This window comes from Malus domestica, chromosome 09 (assembly GCF_042453785.1).
Source record: "Malus domestica chromosome 09, GDT2T_hap1".
Classification (NCBI taxonomy): domain Eukaryota; kingdom Viridiplantae; phylum Streptophyta; class Magnoliopsida; order Rosales; family Rosaceae; genus Malus; species Malus domestica.
This window is the reverse complement of record NC_091669.1, coordinates 20,907,701-20,924,361: the sequence shown is the minus strand read 5'-3', so window position 1 is coordinate 20,924,361 and position 16,661 is coordinate 20,907,701. Positions and strand designations below refer to the sequence as shown.

General features: G+C 41.1%; 3 protein-coding genes across 3 annotated transcripts; all 3 read left to right on the top strand.

Annotated features, from left to right (window-relative positions):
- Nucleotides 1–5,087: 5,087 nt before the first annotated feature.
- On the top strand, nucleotides 5,088–5,456 carry LOC139187830 (uncharacterized). The gene has a single exon (XM_070804434.1). It carries the CDS (start codon nucleotides 5,088–5,090, stop codon nucleotides 5,454–5,456), a length of 369 nt encoding a protein of 122 aa, XP_070660535.1.
- A 1,919-nt stretch (nucleotides 5,457–7,375) lies between these two features.
- LOC139187829 (uncharacterized) lies at nucleotides 7,376–8,116 on the top strand. The gene is made up of 2 exons (XM_070804433.1): nucleotides 7,376–7,667; nucleotides 7,761–8,116. Exons 1-2 carry the CDS (start codon nucleotides 7,376–7,378, stop codon nucleotides 8,114–8,116), a joined length of 648 nt encoding a protein of 215 aa, XP_070660534.1.
- Nucleotides 8,117–11,303: 3,187 nt separating this feature from the next.
- On the top strand, nucleotides 11,304–12,037 carry LOC139187828 (uncharacterized). The gene is made up of 2 exons (XM_070804432.1): nucleotides 11,304–11,680; nucleotides 11,902–12,037. Exons 1-2 carry the CDS (start codon nucleotides 11,304–11,306, stop codon nucleotides 12,035–12,037), a joined length of 513 nt encoding a protein of 170 aa, XP_070660533.1.
- Nucleotides 12,038–16,661: the final 4,624 nt, after the last annotated feature.

Genomic DNA, 16,661 nt, shown 5'->3' with positions numbered 1-16,661 from the left:
GTTTCTAGAAGCCCAAATCCACCAGAAATTAGGTTAAAACAATCAGATTTTTAGTGGGAATAAGGCCTAAGGTGCGGCTAGGGTTAGGGTTCACAAGGAATTAGGGTTTAGGTCATCTAACAGCCCAAACCCAAGAATAGAAACTCTCGAAAATGGAAACCTCCAAGAATAGAAACTTCCTAACTTTAGAAACTTTGGTTTCCAAATCTGAATTCTTTGTTCTTCACTTTCATTTCTTCATTTCTTAAGCTCCTTTGACCTTCAAACTCGTCCATTCCTTGTGCTCCATTAGCATACACTCCATTCCAGCTCAATTTTCCTCTAAAATGCTCCATTTTGCACTTCTTTGCATACTTCGTCTCTAAACCTGAAATTGCATGAAAATGACTTTAAACACTAAAATAACTAAAGAAAAACAACATAAATGCTTAAGAACAAGCCAACTAAGTCGCATAAATATGCTCCTATCAAATTCCCCCACACTTAGCTTTTGCTAGTCCTCGAGCAAAACAAAGAAACAAAACAAAACAAAACAAAAACACAATCTAAACCTTCCAACATTTGCCTCAGGGATTTCCAATGCGCATGACATGTTAAAAATCATCACTCCCACAGATTTTAGTCATCTTCACACTTAAGCACATACTTAATCATAGTCACCACGTACTAGTTCACATTTAACCAATTAAAACATGATTTTGAATGTAGTAACATGCCTTAGAGAATGTGCTCAATTCCTTACTAGATATGCACTCAATTTTCACTCAGATTTTCTGACTACACACCCTATACTAGTTATATGTGAGAAGATTGATGTAAATATGAAAACGAATGCTCACATATATGTATAACAAAGAAAGCACTTTTCGGAGTTAATAAGCATGTTTAGATATAATCTCATGAATGGAATGTTACTACTTAGATGCGAGAACCAGTGACACCATATGCTCATACCAATTTTAAACTCCACAAATTGAAACACATAACACTCAAGATTAAAGTCAAGGGTTGTAACGGGGCTAGGGGAGTTGGCTAACAACGAAAGGATAAGGAAAACAAACGTTCTTTAAGCAATAGTAAGCAAAACAATGAAATCGTACTCAGAATTCCCATTAGCATGCAGAAATTAACTTTTAAACACAAAGGGAAGATTCAACAACAATTAGGGCCGAATTCACTGTTTTGGACCCTTCCTTCAACAAACAACACTTAAGAACTCTTTTTCACATCTTTTCAACTCCTTTTCATTCTTTTCACAACTTTTTCGTTCTTTTTTTTTTTTCCACGAAATTTTTCTTTTTGCTTTTTGATTTTTGGTTTCAGGAAAAGCTATGGATACGATCTAAGGTTTTCTGCTTTTCTGATTGTATGTTTTTTTATTCTTTTTTGTGCTTTGGGTTTGCCTTTCTGATTTGCTTTCATATTTGATTTCAGCAGAAGTTGTTGTTCGAATTTTCGCCTCTGTCTGCAACCTTGCAAGCTATTTGCGATCAAGGTATATAAGTTTTTGTTTTTCGTCTTGGATCTTTCTCTGGTGATGGTTTGTTTGATTGGTCAAAAAAATGAAAGAAATAAATATGAAATTTAAACTGAATTATGCTTCATTTAAGTAAAGCTTTGGTTTTGTTGGGTTGTCATTATTTGCCCTGTTCTCAGAGCATTCCCCTTGTTTGGGTTGAAACTTAAACTTTGGGCTTAGAAGGGAGTTGGCCCAAAAAGAGAAGGAAAAGCCCAAAGCTCAGCCCAGACCTAGAAAGCAGAAAAGGCCTTTCCTGACTAGGTGCAGATCATTTGCACCACTTGCTCACCTACCCAAGGGCCAAGTGGTATAGACCAGCCAGCTAATCAGCCCAAAAGTACTTTATGATGGCAGTACCAGTAAATAGCTGATGAGTCACTATCCTTCAAACTGCATTCGGGCAAGATTATTGTTACAGGAGGCCAAGCTAAGGTGGCTATAAAAGGAGAAAGAGAAGTCAGAATCAAGGACACTCAAACAAACAAACAAAAGCACAAACTCTGCTCAAAGCCAGATTTGCTTTCAAAACGAAGCTGTAGTCAGCCCAAGCCTTCATCCTTTTCGGGACAAACCCTTTGTAATAGCTCTGCTACCCTGTTCAACGCCTGCTGTAGTATCGATTTTCTTTCTGCAAACTCACCTCCCAACCCCTTTTCTAAGCTTTCAAACCTTCTGTTAACCTACAAAGATAGGAAGTTGCAAGACAATCAGCCTTGCCCGACAAGGTTAAACCCTGCCCGACCTTCTTTGTTTTTGTCTTTTCATTCAATAGCCTAGCAATATGTTGTATACTTCAAGTTGTATCCAAGTTATTTCCAGTAATATGGCTATTAAAAGACTCTCTCAGCGCTTGAATCCGATTTGCATATGTCTTCACAGTTCCAGCCAGATCTAAGTTCTAAGCCCTCGGGCATATAAGATTTGATCACCCTAAAAAGTCCTTGGCCTCAAGGCATAAAAAAGAACTTGATGTGGACTTAACCCATCCACGACAAGCTTTGATAAACAAGAAGTCCGAAGTTACTTGGGGCGCAAGTAATCGACCTGCCACTTAGTTTTATTTTTGTTATATTATGATGACCATATAACGTTCGAGTACGGGATGAATTCTGATGGGAAGCCTCAAGGCCTATTCAAGGCCCCACAAAGGCACCTATTTGGATTCATCCTATTTCTCGGGCAAGAACGTTCGAGTACGAGATGAATTCTGATGGGAAGCTTCAAGGCCTATTCAAGGCCCCACAAAGGCACCTATTTGGATTCATCCTATTTCTCGGGCAAGAACATTGAGTATAGAAGGGGTTCTGATGGGAAGCCTCAAGGCTTATTCAAGGCCTCACAAAGGCACCTATTTGGATTCATCCTATTTCTCGGGCAAGAACGTTCGAGTACGGGATGAATTCTGATGGGAAGCCTTAAGGCCTATTCAAGGCCCCACAAAGGCACCTATTTGGATTCATCCTATTTCTCGGGTAAGAACATTGAGTACATAAAGGGTTCTGATGGGAAGCCTCAAGGCCTATTCAAGGCCTCACAAAGGCACTTATTTGGTTAGGTAATCAGAAGTATGATGGTTATAAGACCCATATAACCAACAAAAGGAACCTTATGTGTTTGAGTACTAAGTTAGTTATTTATGGGAAGCCTCAAGGCCTACACCTAAGGCCCCACAAAGGCACTTGTCATTAACTAACATAGTCTCTCGAATATATATATAATTGAATAACTCAAACATCTGTTCTACATCTGCCATGCTGAAGATGGTAGTGGCACACCTGAGCAATTCAAAGTTAATCTTGATCGTGAGCCTCAAGGCCTACACCTAAGGCCTCACAAAGGCACATTTCAAAGTTAACTTTGTCCTTCTCTTTCAGCTTTGCCCGACAAGCCTTGCCCGACAGGCTTTGCCCGACAAGCCCGCCAGTAAAGCAGAAGCCTGACAGAAAGCATCAACCGGCACCAACCTCTCGGGGAGCTGTGTGCTCATCGGCCAGGAAGCATTCCCCACGGAAATTCCCGCCTCGAACATAGTTTTGGCATGCCCGGTGGGATTCTTTGATCAAAGCAATATGTCAAAAGGATCATAAGATTTCTAAACTGCTTTGTTGCACATGCTACAAAGACTGGAGAATGTTTTTGCAGGCTCCAGAAAAAAAGATGACCCGGTTCTAAGACCACCTATTCCTATGTCTTTACCTCATCTTGGGGAGAAAGATGATAGGGAAAAGATGGGGCTTAAAACCAATCAACTAGAAGAAGTTGCGGTGACGGATAAACATACGGATCCCTTCTCAGAGGCCTCTATAAATATGATCAGTATGGCCTGGGCGGAGAAGGGAAAAAAGAAGGTCACAAGAGAAGAAGAAAGAAGACTGGTTGACAAACCCATAAAAGGAGGGTTAACTTGCCTGAATATCCAAAAGCCACCATATTCAAAGGAAGGGTGCTGTGCAGTAAGTGCCAATGCGAGTGTGAACTCGAAATACCGCCCGCAGGAGCCCTCATAAATCATGAACTGATCAGGAGGAATGAAGAACAAAAGAGAAAAGAGGCACAAGAGAAAACTCGGCGGACTGAAGGAAGGGAGACCTCCCGAAGTGTCTTTCAGCGGTTAGGAGGCGATTCCCAACCAAGGGCTTTATCAGAAATATTTCGTAACCATGAAGTTTCAGAGGAGGCAGAGGATAAAGATGCCAAAAAGCCAAAAAAGAGAAGTGTAGGGCACTCTCAGTACGGCCATATGGGAAGAGAGGTCAGGAGGAATGACAGGATAACAAACCCCGTCACAAAAGATAATCCTGCCCGCCTCGGGCTAAAATGGTATGTGGTCAGGAAGAATGGACAGCCCGTTAAGCAAATGGGTGCCTCCATGGTCAGAAGGGTTTAGAGGCAACACAAAGCCTACATGAATTCCTTGAAAATCCTAGCGACGTCGGAAGCTTCCAAAAATCAAAAGTTAGAGAAAACGTCATCTGGGGGGAGCAGTCAGCTCCATTGGAGAAGTAAGAAGGAGGTGGAAAAGGCTAACAACAAGATTGAAGGCGAAGGAAATCATGTGCCACAAAGCCTACACCCTGGGAAATATAGAATCTTGAGGAGAGCTCAAGAAGATATGGTTATGGTGCCGAGTCCCGGATGGAAGGCAGAGCAGCCTATTTGCTTTGGAACTGTCTCCCCTGAGAAAAAACAACCTTCTCTATCATTAGAGGATCCCTTCGGGGAAGTTCCAAAACAAATAACATGTTCAGGTGTGAATCAGCTAGAGGGGGCACCAGAACCATTGCTTTCACCAGATGCTATGGCGGGGTTAGATGAGTTCATGGACCAGATTGGGAGCAAAAAAGACGAATTGCCAGAGCCTAGCAACTTTCATATAAACATGGCGTATGTGCTATTTGCTATGTTTGTTGCCCAACCTAATCAGCCTGCCACCATGGAAGGAGATTATGTAACAACTGAGCCAATGATGGCTCATGTTAATATAGAGATAGCAGAAAAATGAGAGTCGAGAAAAGCTGCATCATCTGAAGCATCCAAAGAGGGTCTTTTAAGGATCTACACAGACAAAATGGTGTTCAGTCGCCTGAACATTTCACTTGCCAATCATCTAAAGCCCATATATGTAACAGCTCATTTGGAGGGAGTGCCCTTTAAAAGGATTTTGATTGATGGAGGGGCAGCTGTTAATGTATTACCAGCCAAGCAGATGAAAAAGTTGGGGAGAGGCACAGAGGATCTTATTCCTACACACCTCACAGTTTCTAGTTTCTCGGGCACTATCACCAAGACTCTTGGGATATTGCCTTTGGAAGTAGATTTGGGGTCTAAACAGATCATGCTGGCGTTCTTTGTGGTGGACTGCATCTCCACCTATGGAGCCTTACTTGGAAGAGATTGGATCCACCAAAGTCTTGCTGTACCCTCCACCCTACATTAACAAGTGGCTGTGTATCACGAGGCAAACGCAGAAGGGCCAGGCTTTTGGGAGATGGTAGAGGCCGAATCACGACCATTTCTTCCTACAGCCAATATAGCGGAAGCAAGTTTCTACAATCCCAACGTAGGAATCTTGAAGTGTTTGGGAGCAGATGAGAACGGCCGCCCTACCAAGGTGACGGCCCAAAAGCTCCTAGAACAAGGGATGCTCCTTACTAGAGAGGAGTGGGACAGACCTTATATCATCCCATCACCCCTACACCATCAATGATAGAACAAAAAAGGAAAGATCAGGTAATGGCAGTCAGATCCCTGATTAAACGACTGTTGGTGTATGGGAAAGGAAGAAGACAAGAAAATGAGCTCTTAGACAGAGAAGAGCAGGAATGGCAGGTGGGAGCTTCAACTAGCCAGGATGAAAGCAACGAGGAATCTTGTCAAGAAGAATTGGAAAGGGCCATTCAAATGGCCGAGTGTATATATGACCTAGATGAGCTAGATGACTTGCCCGAGAGCCTAGAGCTAGTCGAATTTTTGTGTGCAGAACCTGATAAGCCACCACCGGAGGTCCAAGATCCTTTGGAAGTTATTGAGCTAGGAACAAAGGAGGACCCAAGACCAATACAAATCAGTGGTTTATTGGAGAGTGAGGATCGGGCACAAATTATATGTCTCTTGCAAGAATTTAGAGATTGTTTTGCTTGGCATTACACTGAGATGCCGGGTTTAGATGCAACCTTGGTGGAACACAGAATGCCCATTAAGGAAGGATATAAGCCGGTTAAGCAAGCACCACGAAGGATGTCGAAGGAGATAGAAGAGAAGGTCAAAGAAGAGATTGAGAGGCTCGTAAAAGCCGGATTTATCAGGCCAGCCAAATATGTGGAGTGGTTAGCCAACATTGTACCCGTTTTAAAAGCCGTAACAAAAGCGGTACGATGTTCTGTTGACTACAGGAATATTAATGGTGCTACACCTAAAGATGAGTATCCCATGCCCATGGCAAATCTATCCATAGATGCAGTAGCAAAACACAAAGTCTTATCTTTTATGGATGGAAATGCCGGGTATAATCAGATAAAGATGGCCCCGGAGGATATACATAAAACAGCTTTTAGGTGCCCTGGGCATGTAGGGGCATATGAATATCTGGTCATGCCCTTCGGGCTCAAGAATGTTGGTGTAACCTACCAAAGGGCGATGAATGCCATCTTTCATGATCTGATTAGCCATAATATGGAGGTGTATATTGATGACATCGTGGTGAAATCCAAGACGGAAGAACAACATCTGGTAGACCTCAGGCAGGTTTTAACAAGAATGAGGATCCACAAATTGAAGATGAATCCAAAGAAGTGTGCGTTTGGAGTGAAAACGGGCAATTTCTTGGGATTCCTGGTTCATCAAAGAGGGGTAGAAGTGGACAAAAATAAAGCTCGGGCAATAATGGAGTCGCCTTCACCCACTAACAAAGTGCAACTTCAGAGGCTACTGGGCAAAATTAATTTCTTAAGAAGATTCATTGCCAATCTAGCGGGCAAAATCCAGCCGCTGACTCCTTTGTTAAGACTGAAGGATAAGGAGAATTTCGAGTGGGGACCACCGCACCAAGAGGCTTTCGATGGTATCAAAGCTTATTTGACTTCCCCGCCAGTATTGGTACCACCTCAGAGGGGAAAACCCTTAAAGCTATATATCTCCGCTTCAGATAAATCAATTGGGAGTTTGCTGGCTCAGAATAATGAAGGCGGGAAATAGTAGGCAGTGTACTACCTCAGTAGAATTCTGACCGAGGTAGAAACAAGGTATTCCCCAGTAGAGAGATTGTGCTTAGCTCTGTATTTTACTGCCAATAAGCTAAGGCATTACATGTTACCTTGTCATGTGCACATCATCGCCAAGACAGATGTGATAAAGTACATGTTGTCAAAGCCAATGTTAACAGGAAGGATTGGGAAGTGGATTCTAGCATTATCAGAATTCAGCTTCCAGTATATCCCCCAAAGGGCAGTAAAAGGCCAAGCAATTGCTGACTTCTTGGCGGAGCATCAAGAATCTCGAGATGAGATAATCAATATACCGGGAACCATGGAAGTTACTAATGTTTGGATCCCGCCAGGCAAAGGGATCTCGGGCAAAGAGGAGTGGATCCAGCAGGAGATAAGAAGAATGGCTGGTTTATGGATTACTCATTGGAAGCTGTATTTCGATGGTTCTTATACTCATAAGGCTTCAGGAGCTGGGATTGTGATTATCAACCCTTAAGGGATTTATCATTATTACTCATTTCTCTTGGATTATCAAGGGAATACCAACAATCGGGCAGAGTATGAGGCCTTAATAATTGGTTTGAAAATCTTGATGGATCTGGGGGCAATGGAAGTTGAGGTGTTTGGTGATTTAGAATTGGTAATAAACCAGCTAAATGGGGAGTTCAAGGGCAGACATATCACCATGGCCGGATACTATTTGGCGGCCACACAATTGTTGAGTTATTGGGATTCTGATATATCGATGAGTCATGTTCCCAAGGGAGCCAACCTAGCAGCTAATGAGATGGCGCAATTGGCCTCAGGCATGCCAATACAGGAAAGAAGATATGGGTTGGATGTCGAGATTCAAAGGAGAAATCTTTCTTCTATCCTGGAAAGGGGATTCTGATAGGAGCATATTTATGCGACTTAGTTGGCTTGTTCTTGTGCATTTATGTCGTGTTTCCTTAGTTATTTTAATGTTTAAAGTCATTTTCGTGTGTTTTCAGATTTTATGGACAAAGTAGGTAAGAAGATGCATTTTGGAGCATTTTGGAGCACAATGAGGCTTGGAATGGATAGCAAATGCATGGGCCAAAGTGGATGGACGAATTTGAGAACTAAAGAGGCCAAGAATATGAAGAATTATGATCCAAAAGATGAAGAAAACAGCCCAAAAATCTATCACCCCAACTTGCATTCCTTGCCATGCAAACCACATAGAATTCCCTTTGGATTCCCATGCCATGCTTGATCACTCTTGTCCCCTACATAATTTCTGATTTCATGCTTCAATTCATTTAATTATTACACTCAATTGCTTGATACCTCTTGTTCCCTTCACTCATTAGATTTTAGACAACATTTACATCCATTACATGCACCAATTGATGCTCCATCATTCACATTTGGAATCCAATGCCATGTGCAACACATGTTGTTGCACCTTTGACCCATTTGTTGACACATTTCACCTCCCTTTCCATCTCTATGCAATGTACACAATCATTCATGCTCCCTAGCTACAACACCACTCCATTTTACCCTTCACACTTTGCATCATTACTTCATTTTCACCCTTGGACCATTGCACACCACACACACAAATTGCCATGCATTTCATCCTTAACCTAACCTGATTTTCTAAGGTTTTTGGGGCCTATAAATACATGTTTACACCCCTTGGCCAAAGGACAATCCCCCATATTCATCATTTTATCACAAAAATTCGTCCATACACACCCTAGGAAGCAAAACACCCCAAAAACACCATTCTAGTGCCTAGAAAACATAACAGCCACTCCACCTTCTTCCACCCTCTTTGCCTAGTTCTCCACCACCCTCCAACCCTCAAACACTCCTCCACACTTACCCTAAACCTTTCCATACCATTCCCCATCCATTCTACATCATAAAACTACCCAAAAATCCGTCCACAAAGCAATCTGCCGCAAGCAAGCAAAGGAGAATTCTTGGATGCACTTGCTACCCAAGTTGGAGCATTTTAGGTGTTTTCTTTCCTTTGATTTTAATGTCTAATTTTATGTATCTTTGCTTTGTGAGTATGAGGAACTAAACCCCTCTTAGTTAGGGGGTGATTCGAAACCATGTTCATACTTGCAATATGATTTGATTACATCCAGTTGTGATTCATAAGTTGTGAATTCAATTTACTTATCCGATCGTATAAAAAATGATTTGTGTATGTTGGTTGAGAGTGCACGCTTAATTTTCATGCATGAATTTAATGCTAGAATATAAGGGAATTTCACCTAATCGTTATGAACTTATATTCACAAGTAGTGAAGGTTGCTAGTCACAATCACGTTAAGTAAATTCTTGGCATAAGTTTCATGCAAATCATAGTAACAAGTGCCTCGTCAATGCTTATGTTTTTCATAGAACTTAATGATTCTTGCTTGTATCTCTATTATGCAATTCATGTAGGGAACTTGTAGGGAATGTTTTGGGTTGTCGTATGCAATCATCCAATCCAATAACTTGTGGAAAAACTGAGGGTTAATTAGTGCAATTCACGGTTAATTTGGGGTGTTGAGTATTCATAGCTTATCGAAAAGCAACTGGAAATCGTTTTGTATGCAAGTGTGACATATGTGGAGAAGAACCTCCTAGCTAATCTTCCATCCATAAGTTTCATTCAAATTCACTTACAATCTGTTTTGTTTTACAAAGTTTGTTTTGTTTTCAAATTCATTAAAACCAAAATCCCCCTTTTACTTTATTGTTTCAAAGTGTTTAATTTCTGTTTTGGTTGTGTGCTAGAGTGTTTTGATTCACTTAAATTTGTCTAAGAATTTGTTTACTTTGTTCTTGTCTTAATTTAATTATTTTCGTCGAAAATCAACCCCATCTTATTTCTTTGAGTCATATTAATTAGAACTTGTCTTAGATTATGTTTTTAAGTGTTTTAGTTCATTAGAAAACCAAAATTTGTCCAAGTTTGTGTGAGAGTCCCAAAATTGCCCAGATTGTGTTTTTAAGGTAGTTTTGAGTGTTTAGGGGCTGTTTTGAGTCTTTTGGTTTGTTTTAGTGTTTTAAAGTATAGTTTTGCATTCTTTGAGTCTAGTTAGTGTTTTAAACTTTGTTTTTACGTTTTCAAGTCAGTTTCCAAGTGATTTAGCAATCCCTCCTAATCCCCGGCCTAGAACGATCCCTACTTACATACTTTACTACAATTGATAAAAAGAGGGTTTAATTTGTGTGTTAAGTTATTTTACGCATCAGATTCAGCCTGGATGTAATGGTTCAGGAAACTGAGATAGAAGATTGGAGATCGCCCATCATCCATCATTTGAAAGATCCCTCTTCACCCACCAGCAAGAAGAATAGACAGCAAGCAACTAAGTATGTCTTATGGGCGAAAGACCTACTAAGGAAGACTCCAAACGGGTTATTATTGAAATGCTTAGGCCAAGAGGAGTCCATGAGAGTGATGGCCGAAGATGAGGTGGTTATTTAGGCGATATGGTTATTTTTGGCCCGACATGGAAAAAGATTGCAAGTCCTATGCCCAAGGGTGTGAGGAATGTCAAAGGCACGGTCCTCTCCAACATGTACCCTCTGTGCCTTTAAATCCAGTAGTCAAGCCCTGGCCCTTCAGAGGATGGGCAATGGACTTCATCGGGCAGATTTACCCGACTTCTAGCAAGGGGCACACTTTTATCATTGTAGCAACGGATTACTTTACCAAATGGGTGAAGGCCTCGGCGGTAAAAACCATAACCTCAGTTACGGTCAAAAATTTTATTGAGACCAAGATTCTGCATAGATTTGGGGTGCCCGAAACCATAGTGACGGATTGAGGGCCATCTTTTATTTCAAAAGAAGTTGAAGAATTTGCAAGCAAATACAAAATAAAGATGATTCGGTCCAGTCCTTACTACCCGCAGTCAAATGGCCAGGCAGAATCCAGCAACAAGATTTTGGTAAACATTATCAAAAGAATGGTGATAGATAGTCCGGAAAAATGGCATGAAAAGCTAGGGAATACTTTGTGGGGATACAGAACTTCCAAGAGGGCAGGTACAGGGACAACTCCGTATGCTCTAACCTTCGGGTAGGATGCAGTGCTTCCCATGGAGATCAATGTGAGTTCTGTCAGAATTCAAAATCAGTTTGGGTTACACAGCGAAGAATACATCGAAGCCATGTGTCAAGGGATTGAAGACTTAGATGTAGCCCGAATTGAAGCTCTGAACCAAATTCAGGAAGGAAAGAGAGCTGTTGCCCGAGCGTATAACAAAAGGGTGAAAGCAAAATCTTATAAGGAAAGAGATTTGGTGTGGAAGACAGTTCTTCCCTTAGGAGCTCAGCTTAGGGGCTTTGGAAAGTGGAGCCCGACGTGGGAAGGTCCTTTCATAATTAGTCAAGTATTAGACAAAGGGGGATATTACTTGGCGGACCTCGAAGGGAATTGGCAGAAACATCCCATTAATGTTAAATTCTTGAAAAGGTATTGTCCTACATTATGGGATGTTAGGGATTGTTACATCGAGGAGGATGCAAAGTAAAGCAGGTTTCGGGATGCTAAAGTATAGTGTATATTCATCAGTCATTCAAGAAGACAGAAAGACACAAGATTGTTAAGATATTGTTTATTTCATTTTCGACAAACTGGTGAAGTTTACAACAAATTCAATTCAATCCCGATGTACTACGTACTACTCCTTCCAGGTGCAATGACGTCTCAGCTGGTTTTCTGGTATCTTCATGGGTAGAATCCGGTCAGGTGATCAGGTTGTGCGGCCAAGACGCGCCTGGTAGAGGATCCTCAGGCAGAGTCATCACCATATATGATGGTGAAGCCTGACTTATCATGGCGACGAGCGGGAAGGCAAGTCTTCATGGGAGCACCGCCTGACCAAGGGTGTTGGAGATAGCGGGGTGCCTGACCAAGGGTGTTGGGGATAGTGGTTATTTGATGAAAACTCTTTTTCTCATGAAAAGGGAGTTTTAGGAAACCCTATTTGAATCTTGAAGAGCTCATGTCTCAGTCTTGGGAAGAAAACTAAGAAGGCAAAAATACTCAGGGTTAATTGAAGCAAAGGTTGAAGGAATTTGGTTGACTGAGCAAAAGGCAAAATCAAACATGAATTTATAGAAACCTCAGAGGGTAACCCAAAGGTCGTGAGAAGAGCAAGAGACGCATGGTTGTAGGCCTCATGTCCAGAAAAACACAAGTTCCAAGAGCGGGTATACAAGCATGCGGATATTCAATCAATATTGGCGCCTAGAATTCCAGTCTGAATATTGATTGAAGGGGGCACTGTTTGGGTTGAAACTTAAACTTTGGGCTTAGAAGGGAGTTGGCCCAAAAAGAGAAGGAAAAGCCTAAAGCTCAGCCCAGACTTAGAAAGCAGAAAGGGCCTTTCCCGACTAGGTGCAGATCATTTGCACCACTTGTTCACCTACCCAAGGGCCAAGTGGTATAAACCAGCCAGCTAATCAGCCCAAAAGTACTTTATGATGGCAGTACCAATAAATAGCTGATGAGTCACTATCCTTCAAACTGCATTCGGGCAAGATTATTGCTACAGGAGGCCAAGCTAAGGTGGCTATAAAAGGAGAAAGAGAAGTCAGAATCAAGGACACTCAAACAAACAAACAAAAGCACAAACTCTAGTCAAAGCCAGATTTACCTTCAAAACGAAGCTGTAGTCAGCCCAAGCCTTCATCCATTTCGAGACAAACCCTTTGTAATAGCTCTGCTACCCTGTTCAACGCCTGCTGTAGTATCGATTTTCTTTCTGCAAACTCACCTCCCAACCCATTTTCTAAGCTTTCAAACCTTCTGTTAACCCACAAAGATAGGAAGTTGCAAGACGATCAGCCTTGCCCGACAAGGTTAAACCTTGCCTGACCTTCTTTGTTTTTGTCTTTTCATTCATTAGCCTAGCAATATGTTATATACTTCAAGTTGTATCCAAGTTATTTCAAGTAATATGGCTATTAAAAGACTCTCTCAGCGCTTGAATCCGATTTGAATATGTCTTCACAGTTCCAGCCAGATCTAAGTTCTAAGCCCTCGGGCATATAAGATTTGATCACCCTAAAAAGTCCTTGGCCTTAAGGCATAAAAAAGAACCTGATGTGGACATAACCCATCCACGACAAGCTTTGATAAACAAGAAGTCCGAAGTTACTTGGGGCGCAAGTAATCGACCTGCCACTTAGTTTTATTTTTGTTATATTATGATGATCATATAACATTCGAGTACGGGATGAATTCTGATGGGAAGCCTCAAGGCCTATTCAAGGCCCCACAAAGGCACCTATTTGGATTCATCCTATTTCTCGGGCAAGAACGTTCGAGTACGGGATGAATTCTGATGGTAAGCCTCAAGGCCTATTCAAGGCCCCACAAAGGCACCTATTTGGATTCATCCTATTTCTCGGGCAAGAACATTGAGTACAGAAGGGGTTCTGATGGGAAGCCTCAAGGCCTATTCAAGGCCCCACAAAGGCACCTATTTGGATTCATTATGCTCTTTGAGCTCAGGTAATCAGAAGTATGATGGTTATAAGACCTATATAACCAAGAAAAGTAACCTTATGTGTTTGAGTACTAAGTTAGTTATTTATGGGAAGCCTCAAGGCCTACACCTAAGGCCTCACAAAGGCACCTATCAATAACTAACATAGTCTCTCGAATATATATATAATTGAATAACTCAAACATCCGTTCTACATCTGCCATGCTGAAGATGGTAGTGGCACGCCTGAGCAATTCAAAGTTAATCTTGATCGTGAGTCTCAAGGCCTACACCTAAGGCCTCATAAAGGCACCTTTCAAAGTTAACTCTGTCCTTCTCTTTCAGCCTTGCCCGACAGGCTTTGCCCGACAAGCCCGCCAGTAAAGCAGAAGCCCGACAGAAAGCATCAATCGGCGCCAACCTTTCGGGGAGCTGTGTGCTCGTCGGCCAAGAAGCATTCCCCATGGAAATTCTCGCCTCGAACACCCCTCCTTTTCGGTCTGCGATTCCAGAGTTGTGACCAACTTTTCGGTAACTTTTCAGTCCAGTCTGGGCATGGCCTGCCTTCAAATCACCGTCAAACAAATTCTATAACAGCTGTATGTGAGTTTTTATTTCGGATTTGTGTTGATTTGAACGAAACTCTTAACGGCTTGGTTTCGATGGTTTTATTGTCATTTTACGATTATTCGTGCAAAAACTTAACATTATTGACTTTTGATTTTATCTCCGATCATTGAATTGAGATTGGTCTCGAAGAGGTTTTTTAAGGTATGGTGTCTGCTGATCCTATGTTTAGTTTGTTTTTTATTTGTGATTTGTTGTTTTGTGCTTGACAATATGTGATCCCAAATTTTAGTTTGGACGTTTTTGTGATTTTGGGTTGCTCAGATTTGTTTAGGTGTTTCTAAAAATATGATAGGATGTTTTGATTGATTGAAATAATTGAAAGATAAAAGAAGAGTGCAGAATTATTGTGAAGAGTGGTCAGCAGAAAAAGGATAAAAAAAAAGGGATGAATCTGGAGGAAAGTGGGGTGCAAGTGCTTGGACAAATTTTGTTAATTGAGTTGTAAATTTTGTTTCAGCATTAGACTTTGTATGAATATGAATTTGAATAATCATTTTTCAATTTTTAAATAAATGAGTCTTGATAATTTTGTTTTAGTTTTTATCTGAACAACATGTGCACGTACATGTCTGTGTTGGTTAACTAAATTGATGCATATCTTGCCATTTAACATTATGTATTTGAAGGAATTTTTTGAAATTGTTTGGACCCAAATTTACACTATTGGCCTGTGCAATCAAGGCTGTTATATGAGTAAAGTTCTAGACCATTGGATGATAAAGTGGTTGAGATAATTTTCAATTGTTATTAAGGAATAATATTGTGATTTTAAGCATAATATTATCTCTTAATATATATTAGATTATCTAAGCCTAATATTGGCTATATCTAGCGGGTTGTTTAAAGATAAATAGTGAAATGAATCATATTTCCAACAGAAGTATAGTTCAAACAGGTTTGAGATGTTTGGTACGACTCACACAGCAATACAATGGGTTAGTCAATACCTGTATCGGATAAAGGTGAAATAGCGCAATAATGGTGATCAAGGTCAACAACAATTTGTGATAATGGCAGAGGAGGATTTGCAATTGATTTGCAAATGGTTTGCATGGATAAGACGACATGGAAAAAGGAACATTTTGATGGTCTCCACATGGAAGGCAACCCACGAGTCATGATCATCAAATGGCCTGCACCCTTGGAATTTGAGGTTTTTTTGGCGGTGCCTATTTTATGGCCGAGTCATGTTGGAATGAATGGCTAAGGCATGGGCTTGCATGCTAATTATTTGCATGCTTTGGTTCCAGCGCCGTGGAGGTCATCAGGTTGGTTGATGCATGCTAATTGTTTGCATAAAATAAGGAAATAATGATGACATCTAAAAGATAGGTTGTTGCTTACCTTGAGAAGTCTTTGACTGGGACTCTAGCTGATGAGTTTGAATTAAAATCAAATCCTACACCAGTGTGAAGCCGCACCACACATCTGCTTCTATAAATACAGAGGCAATGGACATCGAACAAGCCACCTCCAATTCAACACACAAACTGACATGCGCATGTCCTCGCTCTATGCGAAACCTCTCAAACATCTTGAGATTTTTTTTATTTTCTTTTTCGCCAACACGTCTTCAGTTTGGATAAACAGCACTGTGAAGGCAACCGGCGAACATCTTCAATTTGGATAAACATCACTGCGACAGGGCCGACTGGTTATCTATCCAAGTTTCGATCGAGAAGGATTTTCGAATCCTTATTGGCAGAGGTCATCTCATTAGCCTTTTCGGCGAAGTGAGGTGTTACAAGTTACTACTTTTGGCACATTGAAAGCCGAATTTGATATTGAACTTCGCAGAACTAGCAGCCTTGTCTTCAGGCTCTAGAACCCAAAGGCCGGGACGTGTTCCTTCCTCGGCCGTAGTCGCGAGATTCAGAAGTCAGCAGCGCACTCAATGCAACATCAACATATTTTACTACACGGTCGAGCTTGGCCGACGAGTTGGCATACCCCCGCAAACACCGATGGACGTAGTTAGCTTATTAGTTACTCAGCCTGCGCGCCACGTAGGCTTAATAATTTTTAGGGTCAAGAGAAATAAATCCCTTATTAAACATGTTTTAACAATTGGTCTTTGGTTCTATATGTTTGATAAAAATTGGGTGGAAGGAGTAACCGGTTTGATTTAGTGTGTTATCACCATTTTGTTAGATGCTTAAATGAATTGGGTTAGAACTTACCATGTGGTTTTTTATTGATAGCAGCATTTGGACACAAAAGATTGTGAAATGCTAAGCTATTTACATGAAGAAAACAAATATTAGGGAATTCATGTTGTGTCAAGGTATTTACACAACAAAAAATATTGGAGAACATTGTTTTATATAGATT

Bases quoted from the DNA above. Each gene is read 5' to 3' on its own strand.
- LOC139187830 (XM_070804434.1), top strand. From the start codon at position 5,088: ATGGTGTTCAGTCGCCTGAACATTTCACTTGCCAATCATCTAAAGCCC.
- LOC139187829 (XM_070804433.1), top strand. From the start codon at position 7,376: ATGTTGTCAAAGCCAATGTTAACAGGAAGGATTGGGAAGTGGATTCTA. The intron at 7,668-7,760 runs GTTCTTATACTC...TGGATTATCAAG, and splicing joins TTGGAAGCTGTATTTCGATG to GGAATACCAACAATCGGGCA.
- LOC139187828 (XM_070804432.1), top strand. From the start codon at position 11,304: ATGGAGATCAATGTGAGTTCTGTCAGAATTCAAAATCAGTTTGGGTTA. The intron at 11,681-11,901 runs GTATTGTCCTAC...TACTCCTTCCAG, and splicing joins AATGTTAAATTCTTGAAAAG to GTGCAATGACGTCTCAGCTG.